Source organism: Cryptomeria japonica, chromosome 2, assembly GCF_030272615.1.
Source record: "Cryptomeria japonica chromosome 2, Sugi_1.0, whole genome shotgun sequence".
NCBI classification, from domain to species: domain Eukaryota; kingdom Viridiplantae; phylum Streptophyta; class Pinopsida; order Cupressales; family Cupressaceae; genus Cryptomeria; species Cryptomeria japonica.
Window position 1 is genome coordinate 674,087,713 of NC_081406.1, and position 14,000 is coordinate 674,101,712.

Sequence of the window (14,000 nt, forward strand, 5' to 3'; positions counted from 1 at the left end):
AAGCCTTAGGGTGACACCAAATAATAGGCATGAGGCAGCAAGAGAGGGACGTAGCATGTCATCACCTCAAAGAGCTTCCGAAAAGATAGGTCGCCTTAAAGTCATTGAGGAGGAGCAAGAGAGGGTCGTAGCAAGGCAGCAAAGTAAAGAGCTTCAGAAAGGGAGGTCACCTTCAAGTCATAGAGGAGGAACAATGAATGAAACACCACTCCATGCAAATGATCAAATTTATATAGAAAATGAGGAGACTACGTTATGAACTTGACAACTTGGTAGTCCAAAAGAGGCAAAAAGCAAGTACCAAAGGTATCAAGAAAAGCTATACCCATGACATCAACGAGATCCAATATACAAATACTCAATTGACCTGATGAGGTGTTGGGAGAGGGGATCAATATGGAGCCCGTTGATGTGTTTTTTACGCACATGTGAACACGGAATAAAATACCTAAAGGTACCTTATCCTCTCTTGAGTAAAGTTTCCGAATGCTGAAGATATCGCGAAAAGGATCAATCGGAGAAACTTCAAGGTTCTTGTATGTAGGGTCTCTACGTGTGGATAAGCTCTCTGTGGTATGATGTGATTTGCTGGAATCACAAGGGGTCTGATTCGCTGGAATCACAAGTCCTACTAACTAACTGGAAGACAAACAAATGGCAAAAGATGCAAGGTTCAGGAAGTCTACTCTACTACCTAGAATGCAAGAAGATGGATGAATGACTAGGTGGATTCCTACTGGGCTGGGTCTCACCATCAAGCTGAACAATTCAACACCAACTCAGTGCGATCTTCTAAGGGATGCTTCTAATATGTTTAAATCGTACACCATTTGACAATGATCACCATTCAAGAAAATGCATGAAACAATAGACGTGTAACGACTTATGATTAAGCTCATTTCATTCCAGTTGACCACGCAAGGCGCACTTTCCATCAACAAGAGGCTAGTGGTATGGATTAAACGGATTCCACACAGGTGCATTCAACAATTTCCTTCATTTGATCTAATCATCTACCATCTAGAATTGAAGATTCAACAAGAAACCATGCATATTGCAAGAAACGACACACTTCACCATTACTTCAATGAAAATGTAGTTTGTTTACAATCAATGGCGACAATTTCTTGCCTTGTCCTCCTATTCTACTCTAATTGCTACTCTATCAATTGATTATTCACCTTCTAACTACTCCCCTCTAACTGCTTTCTAACTCCCTTTACAAAATGAAGAGTCGAGGCTTATATAGTGCCCATAATACAATTCGATGGCTAAGATCAATTTGAGATCAATGGCCAAGATTCAATAATGAAAACCCTAATTAGGGTTTGTTACAACCATTACATAACATTTAATGCTTGACCAATGATAAAATTACATTTTAAGGACACATGTCTTCTCTGGAAAATTCGACCAATGGATAGCTGGGGTAGGTACATCGAAGTTTGTGCCACCTTCCATGAGTTAGGTACATTGAATCTGGACATGCTGAGGTGGACCACACTGACTGGATAAGTGATGACTGGGATGCCACCTCATCTGACACTTGGTTGATGCCAATTTGATGTTGCTGAGAAGCTAGCTTTAATTAACTCTTCTGAAACTATCTACTTCTTCAACGAACCCTTGCTTTAACTTCTTTTGTCTTTGATGTGCAGGATGATTGATGTACCTCGCCTTGAAATGCTGGATTGGAAGAAGTTATTCCTGATGATGCTTGACCGAAGAAGGCCGTCCTTGTCGATGCTAGACTGGAGGAGGTCGCCCTTATCCTTGCTTGATCTTCTTTGATGATACTGAGCTGGAGGAGATCATCTTTGTCCTGGACCGGATCTTCTTTGATGAGAACCTGCCGACTTGTAGATCCTCCGGACTTTGGAGTCGCCATCTTGATACCTACACAACATTTCAAAATTAGTAATATATCTTGCAGTCTAGAAATTAAACTTAAAAGGAAGATTTAAGATTTTAATTAGGAAACTTCATGATAAATCTTGAGTTATCATTTCCTAATTAACCATGCAAAACTTGGATTTTTCAAAACAAATGTTCAAAATTCAAATCTTCAACAATGGTGTCAAGATGATTTTGCCATACCTCCTCTTGAGTATTAAACTCTAAGAAATGATGTAAAAATAGATGAATTTCACTAGGCAAAGTGTAGATCAAAGCCTTCTCGCAAAGTGTAGATCAAAGCCTTCTCGCAAAGTGTATTGCGCCTCCTTTAGCTTGAAAAAGAATAGACTCCACCCCTTTAACCTTCAACACTTAGTAGAAATTCGCTCCACTCTAGCCAGATTTCGCTCCTCCAATTCACACTTCAACTTTGCACTTGAAAAAGGATGAATGAATGATTTGAAATATGAAACAAACCCCTCCAATATATAGAGCGCTCACCTCTCTTCTCTCCAAGGCCGACTTGCCAAAAGGGAAATGAAAATGAAATAAAATCCTCCTTAAAAGAAGGCCGACTTGCTTGTAAAAGCAAATAAATGTATTTGAGCGCTCAACTTGTAAATTTTTAATTTATTTAAATTAATTTTAATACCTCTAAGATGCTTATTTTGATTATTTCAAGGTACCAAATTAATTTATTAAATTAAAATGCCTTTAATTTAATGCGAATTTGATTTAGCCTTTCCAAAGGCCTCAAAGTTAGCAACTTGGTGAATTTTAAGGAATATCAACGCTCAATAATGTAAAAATGAAGGATATCACCAATTTCGCCCTGGACCTTCAGTGAAGGTCAGGAGCGATTTTTCAATCTTGCTCTTAATCCTTCATCTTTTGGATTCCAAATTGCTTCCAAGACATAAAATATCATCTCTTCTTCCTATCCACACAAGATTTGGTCTCAATTCCTCAAACAAAGGAGAGAAAACTGGAAAATCGCTATGGGCCCTCTCTGAGGGTCCGTAGCAATTTTTTGATTTTAGGCTTGATTCTTCATCATTTTTCATTGAAACTTCATTCGTCATTAAGCAACATCCTTCCTTTATCTACTCCATCCAAATTTGCTTTGTTGTTGCAAGGTAAAACGAGGATTTTCAATAATTTCGCTCTGGGCCCTCTCTGAGGGTCAGGAGCGATTTTTCGCTGTGGGCCCTCTCTGAGGGTCAGGAGCGATTTTTCTGTTTTCAGCAAGGTCCTTCATTATTTCAAGTCAAAACTTCTTCAGGTGGGTGGAGAAAGTTATTCATTTCCCCTTCATGATCAAAACTTGGTCTCTTTTCATTGCAAAATGAAGGAAATCAAAATCTCACTGTGGACCCTCTCTGAGGGTCAGGAGCGATTTTTCGTTGTGGGCCCTCTCTGAGGGTCAGGAGCGAAATTTGACTTTTTGAACTCTCTGTCAGGATAATTTTATGGAATATAACATTTAAGTATAAGTTTCTTATACTTTAAGTTATATTCCATATATACTTTCAGGATGTTTGAGAGTGGTTTCAGACCTCCAGGAGCCATATTGCAAAATCTAGTTTTTGGAGGTTTTTCAGTTTCCAGACTTAGCCAAATTTCAGGATCAGGACTTTCAGACTTAGCCAAATTTCAGGATCAGGACTTCACTCCAGTAGGACCTGCTATCCTATTGATCTCCCCGACAGCACTCATCTTGCAAAGGCTAACAGACAAAATCCTAAAAGACCTAAAGAACAAACCCTAGAAAGCAAAAAATAGGGGTCCCAATTTGCAATGGGGCGATGTGTGAAATGGTCACAACAGAGCCCTATCCACCCAATCCGTATTAAAGCAGGTAAGGCAATTGATTGGTAGATAGAGAGAGTGGATGGTCTTCTATATTTGTCAGTCTTTGGTACCGTGTGCTGTTTCTGCTATAAACTTAGCTTATTGATAGCTGGGGCACATTTCAAGGAACTCAAGTCATATTTTTTATAATCTATAGAATCTTATAACGTTTCATGTGATTGTGCAATTTAAGAGCATCCAAATTTGTAATGAAACAATACGATTCTCGCTCTTAACTATAATTTAAGCCATCTATAGTTTGTGGACATTATATTTTGTTTTTGTCTAGACTTATCCTTTTAATCCATATTATAATCATATATCAAAATATTTTGAGCTATATTTCAAAACTGTAAAGAAGCTTATTATGGTGTCGAATTCAACAATTAATGAGTAACGCGGTTGATCTTTATTCTTAACAAGTTCTCTTGTGGTCGAGTACAAACCTTGTTGATGCTTGTATGTTGTATAAATTTATTGCATTTTCTATTTTCATTGAATGTTTGTAAAAGAATTCTTTGACGGTGCTATAGTTGAATTCAAGAATGAATTCTCTGATGTTAGTATAGTGTTAAATTTAACATTGAATGAGTAGCCTGTTTGAAGATGCTTCATATTTCTTTGTTATTAATGTGTTCTCTTATGTTTGAGGAGAAACCTTGTTGATGCTTGTATGTTGTTTAGATTTATTGCAAATTCCTTTTTTCATTGAATGTTTGTAAAAGAATTCTCTGATGGTACTATAGTGTAACAAGATTAGGCAAGTATGACATGTTCTTTTCAAACTTAAACTCATGCACTATACGTGATATCAATGTCAAAGTCCCACAGTTGAGCTCATCGAACTTCAAACAATTGGTGTAGAATTAATTTTTTAGTGAAGATTGCACAATATAACTATCTATTGGTAGTTTGTTTTTATGTTCTCTGCTCTTGTGTTTTTTGCTAATGCATCCTGCTTCTGCAGTAAAAAAAATACCATTTAATATTGGTGCATGTGTCAAGGCACTTCAATTGGTTTTCTAATGCTTGCCAGCGTATAATATATCTTGTAATAAGGCACTTTAATTGGTTTTCTAATGCTTACCTAAACTATCGACATTTTATGTTGTTGTGTCTGGCGGTTTTTCCTCACTTTTTCCCTGTAATATATGCTCCACATTTTACACCAAGGAAAGATCAGTTTTGTATATATATATAATATAAATTATAAACACACACACGTACATTTATGTATATATGTATGTTTGAAATGTCTACACGTGTAGAATTATTGTTGTTTCCAGTTCTCTATACCAGGAAGCTTCATCCTTTTGTGTGTTGTGATTTATTTCCTGGTGTAATTTTTTTGATTAAGGGTAAAAGAAGAGTTTTTGAAAGGGTCCTAACCCCTTTGTGCACAGCCAGAAAGATAGGTCATTGAAGCCCAATTGACAACAAGGATAAACAACAAGGAACAAGCAGAAAAATGTCAACAAGCCCTTATCATCACTACCCAAGGAGCTGAACACAAGAAACAAAGGGCATACAGCCCGTGGACCTCAAAAGATCAACCATATCAAAGCGGTTTAAAATCAAACGATTTAGGGTTCATTGAACAACCCCTTCCAATGGATCCTTAAGACAAATTCCATTCCTTACTGGACTACCGATTTTAGTAGCTTCTCTAAATTCAGAAAGCGGCAAAAGGACGAGGCATCTCTCCTGATTCAATCACCCTTCTTTCTTTACTTGATTTGGGTGAACCCCACTTAGCATTCAAAAGGCTGTTTACAATTTGGTTTCCTTGACACTCTACATTATGCTACATCCATCTCCCTTCAATCCTCCTTTGACAACTCTTTTGAAAGGGATTTACTAAACATTGTAACAAGATGACAAGAAAATTAATGCAATTTTTTCCCCCAAATAGGATGCAAGTACCATTGCTTGAGCACTATGTTGCAACATGATCGACTTTGAGGAAATTGTTACAAACTACAATGAATCCTTGAATAAAATAGGTTGCACCCAATTACCCAATTTGGAGAATAGAGAGATCTTAGAGGGGAGAACCTTGTCCAATTCCATAATAACATAGAGTCTAGCTAAAAGCAATTGTTTCTTGGATTCAGTAACCACATCCACCACCCAAAGATGACTAATTGAATTAGCAATGCTTGGCAAGACCTCCTCCTTGAATTCCAACAACAACACAAGAAGCTTGAAGCTTGATCTAAAAAGGAATTTTGTTGACTCTTCCTTTAGGATCAAAGCCTAAAGCCCATTTCTTGAAGAATAAACCTATTTTACCAAGGAACCATGGCCCATTTGAGAGGTTCCATATGCAATCATCATGTCTCTAAAAATAAATAAAAAATAAACCTTTTCTCGTAAAAATCTTCAAATGGTCTATTTGAGAGGATTCGCATGCAATCATCATGGTTTGATAGATAAATAAAAAAGAAGCCCTTCTTTGCAAAAATATCCAAATGGCTTATGGGATTTCATTTCCATCGATCCCACCTTTTAAACACATCAATTTTCAATCTAGTTCCCAAATATTTTCCAATAAGTGAATGCACAAACCTAGACACTGCTCTTCACCAATAGAATGTCCCCTTTTTGATCCTAAGACAAACCTAGACACTGCTCTTCTCCAATAAGTGATCCTAAGATGTTTTTTTACCATGTTATGTCCCCTTTTTGAAATGAAGCCATTTTGAACCCAAATGCCCATCATTCATTTCCTGTGGGCCTTGGGGATTTCACTCTTGGAAAATGGAGAATAGTAATAAACCAAGTGGATCATAATGTCGTAAAAGGGACCACTTTAGTTCCTGCCATAGGCAAGAATACTCATGCATTCACCCAAATCTATTAAATTTCAATGTATCAACCAATGAGAAAAAAGAATTAAAATTGATTGACCAAATCTCCTAATGTTTATATTTTTTCAAATTTATTTCAAAATACACACATTGCTTTATCTATTATTTTATTGGTTAATGGTACTCTACAATCTTATTAGGTTGATGTCAGCATTTGGCTATTCTTCAATTTTTTTGCTTGCATTTTCATACAATAGTATTTTACAATAATGTCACTATTACATAATAGTAACTAGTTTTGTCCTATTTCTTTTGACAATGCAATGGGTGATAAAGCCATTTGATTTTTTAAAATAATATTTAAAACATACATAAAATTATAAATATCAAACATATAAAAAAGTTAAATGTATAGCTTTAATCAACCCATTTATATAATGATAAGGTAATTTCTTATATAATACTATATAATTATAATATCTAATAATTAATATATAATAATGTAATATAATATATTTATATATTAATGAAATAATTAGTGTTCCACAGAGGTTTGGGACGGGGGGACAAGGGGCCTAAGTTTGAGGACGACAGCGAGAGGGTGGGGGGGTGCTGATATACATATAGTAATTGAAATACTAGTTATGAAAAGATGTATAAGAATTACATTTCAAATGAAACTTCGACAAATTAGTAAAATAGCAAAAATTGCAAATACTAAGATTTCTTGAATTCTAAATAAAATTTGACAAATGAAATTGTCAAATTGGAGAGTTCTACTATATCAAATATATCATAAAGATGATTACAATGAGTAGCACAAAAATATCGTAAAGATGATAATGTCAAAATGTAGTGAAGGGAGGGCTCTAATCATCCCCAAACTCCTCATCACTCGAACTACTGGACTCCGAAAAGCATAAAAAAACAACTTTTTCAAATAAATGCACTTTATACACATATGGGGACAATAGACCTCTAAACGTCCCTAAGACGCTCGAGGGACGCCTGGGCATATCCAAGACATCCCGGAGATGCCTGGTCTTCTCTGAGCGTCTTGGTGGCCATAGTGGGACGGTGTGGGGACCCCTCGTCCCTGTCTCGAAAACGCACGGCTTAGGTTGGGGGAGTCCTTGGAAATAATTATAATACATTAATTATTTATAAATTAAACATAATTAAATAACTAATACTTATTACTATATATAGTCATTAATAATAAATAATACAATAATTATAATGAATAATAATAGTTGTTTATTAATAATAATAATTATTATAATAAATAATTATATGTATATTATTGTTATTATATAGATTAATAATTACATGTATAATTATACATGATATTACTTATCATACTTATTATTATATTTAATTAATTAATTAACAATAATAACTGTATAGCTATTAGAATTATATATATTAATTAATTTTAAATTAATGATTTAAAATTATTGTACATTGGAGCTTTAATTCTAATTTCACACTTTATTTTTTTGCAAAACCTCTACTATACATATCTAATTTTGGTCACATGCATAAATCATTATTGTTATAATGTTGTTTAACTAAGCAACATGTTACAGATTTTACTGATTGACAGGAACTATTTGCAATGCTTCTTTTGTTTACTTACTAAGGAAAAGCATTTTATGGTTCAACATTTAAATATGCTAAACTTTCCTCAATGCTATTTGTCAGAAGATTTACTATATTATTACTGCAATCATTATTAAAGATGTCAAAATCTTAATATTATTACTACAAATTTCAAAAGTTCCAACTTCAATACAAAAGCATTATGGTAAGAACTTGATGCAAATGCATCTCTTGTTATAAAATGTAATTATTTTTATAAAGAGGGCCTCAAGGAAAGTGAAACTATAAAATAAGGTCTCTTATAATTAAAATTTATTTTGAATAATTCCTCTTGAATATCAACCAATGGTAATTGAGGAAACTTGAAGAGACGTCTTTTGGAGGAAAACTCTATTTAAGAGAGGTCAAGTAGGAGGAGGTGACATATTGATCAACCATTTTATTTTCTGATTTGTACACCTTAATGGAGCATTGAACTTCAGTTCAATTTAACTAGAGTATTAATACCCTCTAAGTTTGGAATCAGAGGACGAAAACCCACAGTTCCTTGGAGTGGTTTCACATAGAGATCCCCACTGGGCATAATTGATCTAATTTAAGATTGCGATCAATGATTTATTCGTTAAATTGGAGCACCAAATCTAGGATTTGGCTGGAATGATCTTGCAAGATAGAATGTGGCAATTTTGGGCATGTTGGAGAGCGATTCCAACATTGAATTCAGTGCTTATTCATTCTCCAATAGGCCTTACCAGTTTGGTAGTGGAAGGCAGTAGTTTTGAGGCAATTTGGGAAGCCATCCAAGTGGAAAGTGCACCAACCTTTTTGGGATATAATGCTGCTATAAACTCTGATGACTTTTGGCAGTTGGAAGGCAGATTTGAAGGTGAATTTGAGGATAGTTTGGAACTGAGATTCTAGTCTTATGGGTCAAAATCCATAGGGGTTCATATACTATTTAGTATTGAGCACCCTCACCTAGGATTTTACTTGTTGAGGGGTTAATCTACTATTCGAGTGCCCTCACCTAGGAATTCACTTGTTGAGAGGTTCGTCTACTATTTGGTGAATTTGTGTAAAATAAATTTCTTTTTAAAGGGGATACTACACACCATCCATAACCAGAGCTATAGATGGAGCTGAAGGGGAGGCGACCAAGCCTTTGACAATATCCACCGAAAATTGGATTAGTCTATCAACTGCTAAAACAATTACCTCAAACGATGGACGAGCTCCATCATTGGCCAAGGCTTTGAGCAATTGGTAGAAATCTTCAGTGAGCCCACCTTATGATTTAAACCAACAACAATGTTCAAAGGAGAATATGGAGAAGGGGGTGAGAGGGCATTCAAATCATAAGATTTAGGCAACTCCTCAACCAACAAAGGAGCAAAGCCCAGACCATTTTTTGGTTCTTTAGGAGAGCAGACAAACCTAGCCGTAGGTAGTTGAAAGCCAAGCTTTAGTCCTTATTCGTATAAGCCAACCCTTGTAGAACTCTTGAGAACACCCATGGTAGACATTGCCATATTGGGTTCATAGGCACATAGGAATATTATATGAGCTTATCAAGAAATGTTTACCCCTATAGAGTACATGCTAGAGACATGACAAGCTCCAAACCCAAGGTTCATACCCCTCTTTTCATATTCCTAATCACCAGAGTTGTTCCTGTCATCCTTTGGTTCCCCTTCTACAAATCTTCCATCATCTGCATGCTCATCATCCCTCTTCCCTTCGTTCAGGTTCCCACTTTTTGTTGTTTCAAAATGACACTTACTGCTCATTTTCCCCATGTCTCTGCTTGAAAAATATGCTTGGTATATTCCTTTTTGTAGGGTTGAAATTGTTACAGGTCATTTGTTAGTGTTGCTACTTGTGCACCTTAGATTGTGTTTTAATTGCATTTTTAAAAGTTACATGTCTTTGCAATGTGAGGTAGAAAAGATGAAGTGTTGCCTTTGTGTGATTACCATTTTGTTTGGTTGTCCACGTTGGGTATATTCATGATTTTTTAGTATGGGATTATGTTTCTTTGAGTTATGTTTTATTGCTTTATAATATTAGCTTTTTGGTGATTTACCACTCAACATTATTAGCACACAATTAATGCATCTTTATGCTTTCGTATCACATTTTAATATCTATCAATTTGTTGCAGGTATTGATACAGATGGAAGTGTAAGAATTCCAGCTGCATTCTGTGGCATTTTGGGATTCCGTCCTTCACATGGTTCTGTTTCTACTTTTGGTGTTGTGCCAATGGCGCAGAGTTTTGACACTGTAGGTAAGGGCCATATAGAATGATATAAGCATGTTTGTCATCAAGTAAAATTTTGACATTGACATTGGTGGTTGTAATTTAGTAATTTACTGTTCAGAGTTGCTCACTCTGAAGAACTGATGGAATTTTAACTTTGTTAATACTTTAAATTGTTGCATTGACTCAGATGCTACTATTCATTGGTAGAGATTTGATTTTTTTTTCGATATTTATTATCTTTCAATCTACCAGGGTATATATTTTTAAAACAGCTATATGTACTTATTTAGATATCACTCTGTAATTTTTAAACAAACAACCTTTAATTAAGTACAATATGTAAAAGGCAAAAGCTAAAGAAATAAAGTAGAAAATAGGTACTTCTATATTTATTCTACAAAATTGTAAAAACATTGTGTGAAGATGAGTTCTTTTTATCGATATACTATCTTGTTATATGTCTCATTTTGTATTCCGTTCACCATAAGGCACACCATATTTTTAAGAGGCCTGTTCTGTTGTAAAAACCAATAGAACCCAAAATATTATTATTCTATTAGAAATCTGGATACAGATTACAATGAGGTTCATCTCCTTATATAGAGTTTGGGTATGAAACCAAATAACTATGCAACTGGTTAAACATGACACAACTCACACTCAACTCTAAAAATACTTAACTAAAAATAGCAAACTTTCTTAAGTCACTAAGGTGACTTTGTCACAAAAGTAAGCCTTATCTTCTAATTATCATTTAATATTATTCTAATCAGTTCCATGCATTATCCACCTTTTACTATGTGATTCCATACTTGAGGATTCAAAAGATGAGCGTTGCATATGGTGAAGAAAGCACCTATGTAATATCATATGACTTGCATGCATAACATAGAATCTGTAAAACTCTAAAGCGTTGTTAGAATCTCTATCACAAACATTATTTCAGCTTACACCATCCCATCTGTGTTTTAGAACTTTCTAAGATCATGGCTATAAGCCTGTTTACATGAGCACACGAGCAAAACTAAATCAAGATTTGGAAGTCTGAATGAATGAATTGGCTAAAGTCCTCGATTTCTATTCAAATCATAGAGTTCGCTGGATTTTGTCCTGGAAATCCAAAATTTTGAAAACACAAGAAAACCTGAAAATAAAGAAATATGTAATATGGTATATATAACATAACATATTTTCTGAAGACTTAAAAAAGTATAACCCAAAATTTTAAAACAATTGTAACAATTATTAAATAAGAAAAGAACATATCTATCTTATTTTTTTGGAAGCTCTAAGTCCCATTATAATATTATTAGATTCTGTAATTTAAGTCCCAAAGCACTATTGGAGTCTCTATCACAAGCATTATTTCAGTCTACACCATCTCAACTGTGTTATAGAACTTCCTAAGATTATGGCTGCAAGCCTGTTTACATGTGCACACAAGCAAAACTAAATCAATATTTGGAGATATCTGCATGGATGGATTGACTACAATCCTCAATTTCTATTCAACTTATAAAAATTTGGAAAATATGAGAAAACCTGAAACTTCATTTCAATTCACTACTACTTTATCCACAAGATAGCGAATGATTCTTTGAAGAAAAAAAAATATAAATTATGTTGAAATAGTGCATTTTGAATTAGGAATCTTCATTTCCGTCTAGAAAGCATCCAAACAGATTGCAAAAACACACCCCTCCCCTCCCACTTATCTCCTAATCTTGTTTGCTTTTAGTGGAGATTGTTGTCTAGTGCGTTGTGCATGCTATCATATGGTTCTTGTATGTAATTTAGGGCTTTCAATTTCCTTCCAATTATAGAGTTTTGTGGTACTTTCAAACTCGAAGGGCTTCCCATTCTTGTGTAGTGTCTTGTTGGGAGTCAATGATGCTCACTTGAGTTAAGCTTTGCTACTTTTTCTCTTTAATTTTTTGTTTAGCAGGATTTATATGTTTTAATTTTAGGCTTTAACTTATAAATTATTTTTATTACTTAAAGATTATCATATTGTCAAGTTAAAATTATAATTACATATTTAAAATATTTTTATTATATTTTAAATTTTAAGTATGTTTAAAATTTAATATCTTTAGCTAAATTAATATATTTAAAATTATTTTTAATACTTAAAGATTATTATATTGTCAAGTTAAAATTATAATTACATATTTAAAATATTTTTATTATATTTTAATTTTTAAGTATGTTTAAAATTTAATATCTTTAGCTAAATTAATATATTCAAAATTTAATATTTTAAACTCGTGATTAATTTAAATTTATATATGTAAAATATTTAATTTAGTTTTTAATTTTTAATATACTTAATTGTTTTATAATACAATGAAATATTTAGGTTAATCCCATGTTAATTGGGCAATGCTAATTATTCAAAGAAAAATGTTGTTTGTTGGAAACCACTTGATGTTGGCTTTTTTGAACTAATCTTTTATTCCAAATTGAATAATGAAGTTGAGGTTATGGCAATTTAATGTCTCGAGATGACTATAAATTAAAAAATGGAAGTAAATGGCGACAATGATAGTTAATTGGTGGTTGAGAAATAACCCTCTATAAGGCTAGATATCGTGGATTTCATAGAAGCTGTGAGGTTTTTAGCTTAAAACTTAGAGAATGTTTTGTTTGGGCATTGTCTTAGAAATTCTAATAGGGTTGGTGATCATTTAGGTAATACTTGCATTGACCAAATCTCATTTTTGGCTAAATTTTGTAACCTCCTTGATGAATGGAAGCTTATTTCTTTTTGCTTAGGAAGGATTCCCTTACACTAATTAGGTTTATCATTCTTTTGATTGCCCTCCACCATTAAAAAATTGGATGGTCCTTAATTTTCATTATTTGTAGTCATTAGCCTTGAGTGCATCAGTGTTCCCACATATGCTTTCTTTTGGCTTGTTATTATCATTACGGTTTTTGTATGCAATTATGGTGAAATTGTGTGACCAATTGCTTAAATTGGCATTTGCTTTATGGTGGTCAAGCCACCTTATTTCAGTTTTTTTTGTTCTTTTGCGTTTGCAAGTTGCAAGATTTCAAACGTTGCAATATGAAAAGTGATGCTGTTTGGAGATTCTCCTTATTGGGGGCAAGTTGAGGTTATGGTGGTCTATGATTGTTGCCTTCATACTAGCTTTTGCATTTCTAAGGCAACCATTTTCAACTTTTTCAATTGATTTTGGGGGATGGAGGCTGAGAGTAATACTTGAACTATGTGTATTGGGGCATCCATAATTGAAATTTTTTACTGTCACTAAGTCTCAAACTCCTAATGAAGCTACTAGGAGATATATTCTTAGCTGTATTATTCTTAACGATGATCTTATTTTACTTGGTGATTGTTCTAAGCTTGGAAAACTTCAATGGAGGAAATCCCCTATGTTGATGCAATAGGTAGGAAATTGAAGATTTAAATTGTATTTATTAGTCTTTCCAAAAACATGCATCTTTAGATTGTCAAGACTTGGACCTATATATAGGTAATCTTTGTATTGTTCTTGAGTATGAAATCCTTGAGGCTTCAAGCGTATACACCTTATTGATAATTTTGAATAATG

At 34.0% G+C, this 14,000-nt stretch overlaps 1 protein-coding gene across 3 annotated transcripts in view; it reads left to right on the forward strand.

Annotated features, from left to right (window-relative positions):
* The window catches only part of LOC131060607 (outer envelope protein 64, chloroplastic), a 134,554-nt gene that overhangs the window by 37,526 nt on the left and 83,028 nt on the right, over positions 1 to 14,000 (forward strand). For all 3 annotated transcript variants that reach the window (XR_009110398.2, XM_057993908.2, XM_057993907.2), the window contains exon 4: positions 10,321 to 10,446. Coding sequence is in view for 2 of the 3 variants with exons in the window: in XM_057993908.2 (XP_057849891.1) it covers positions 10,321 to 10,446 (126 nt within the window). In the remaining variant the exon portion in view is untranslated. The remainder of the gene's footprint in view (positions 1 to 10,320; positions 10,447 to 14,000) is intronic.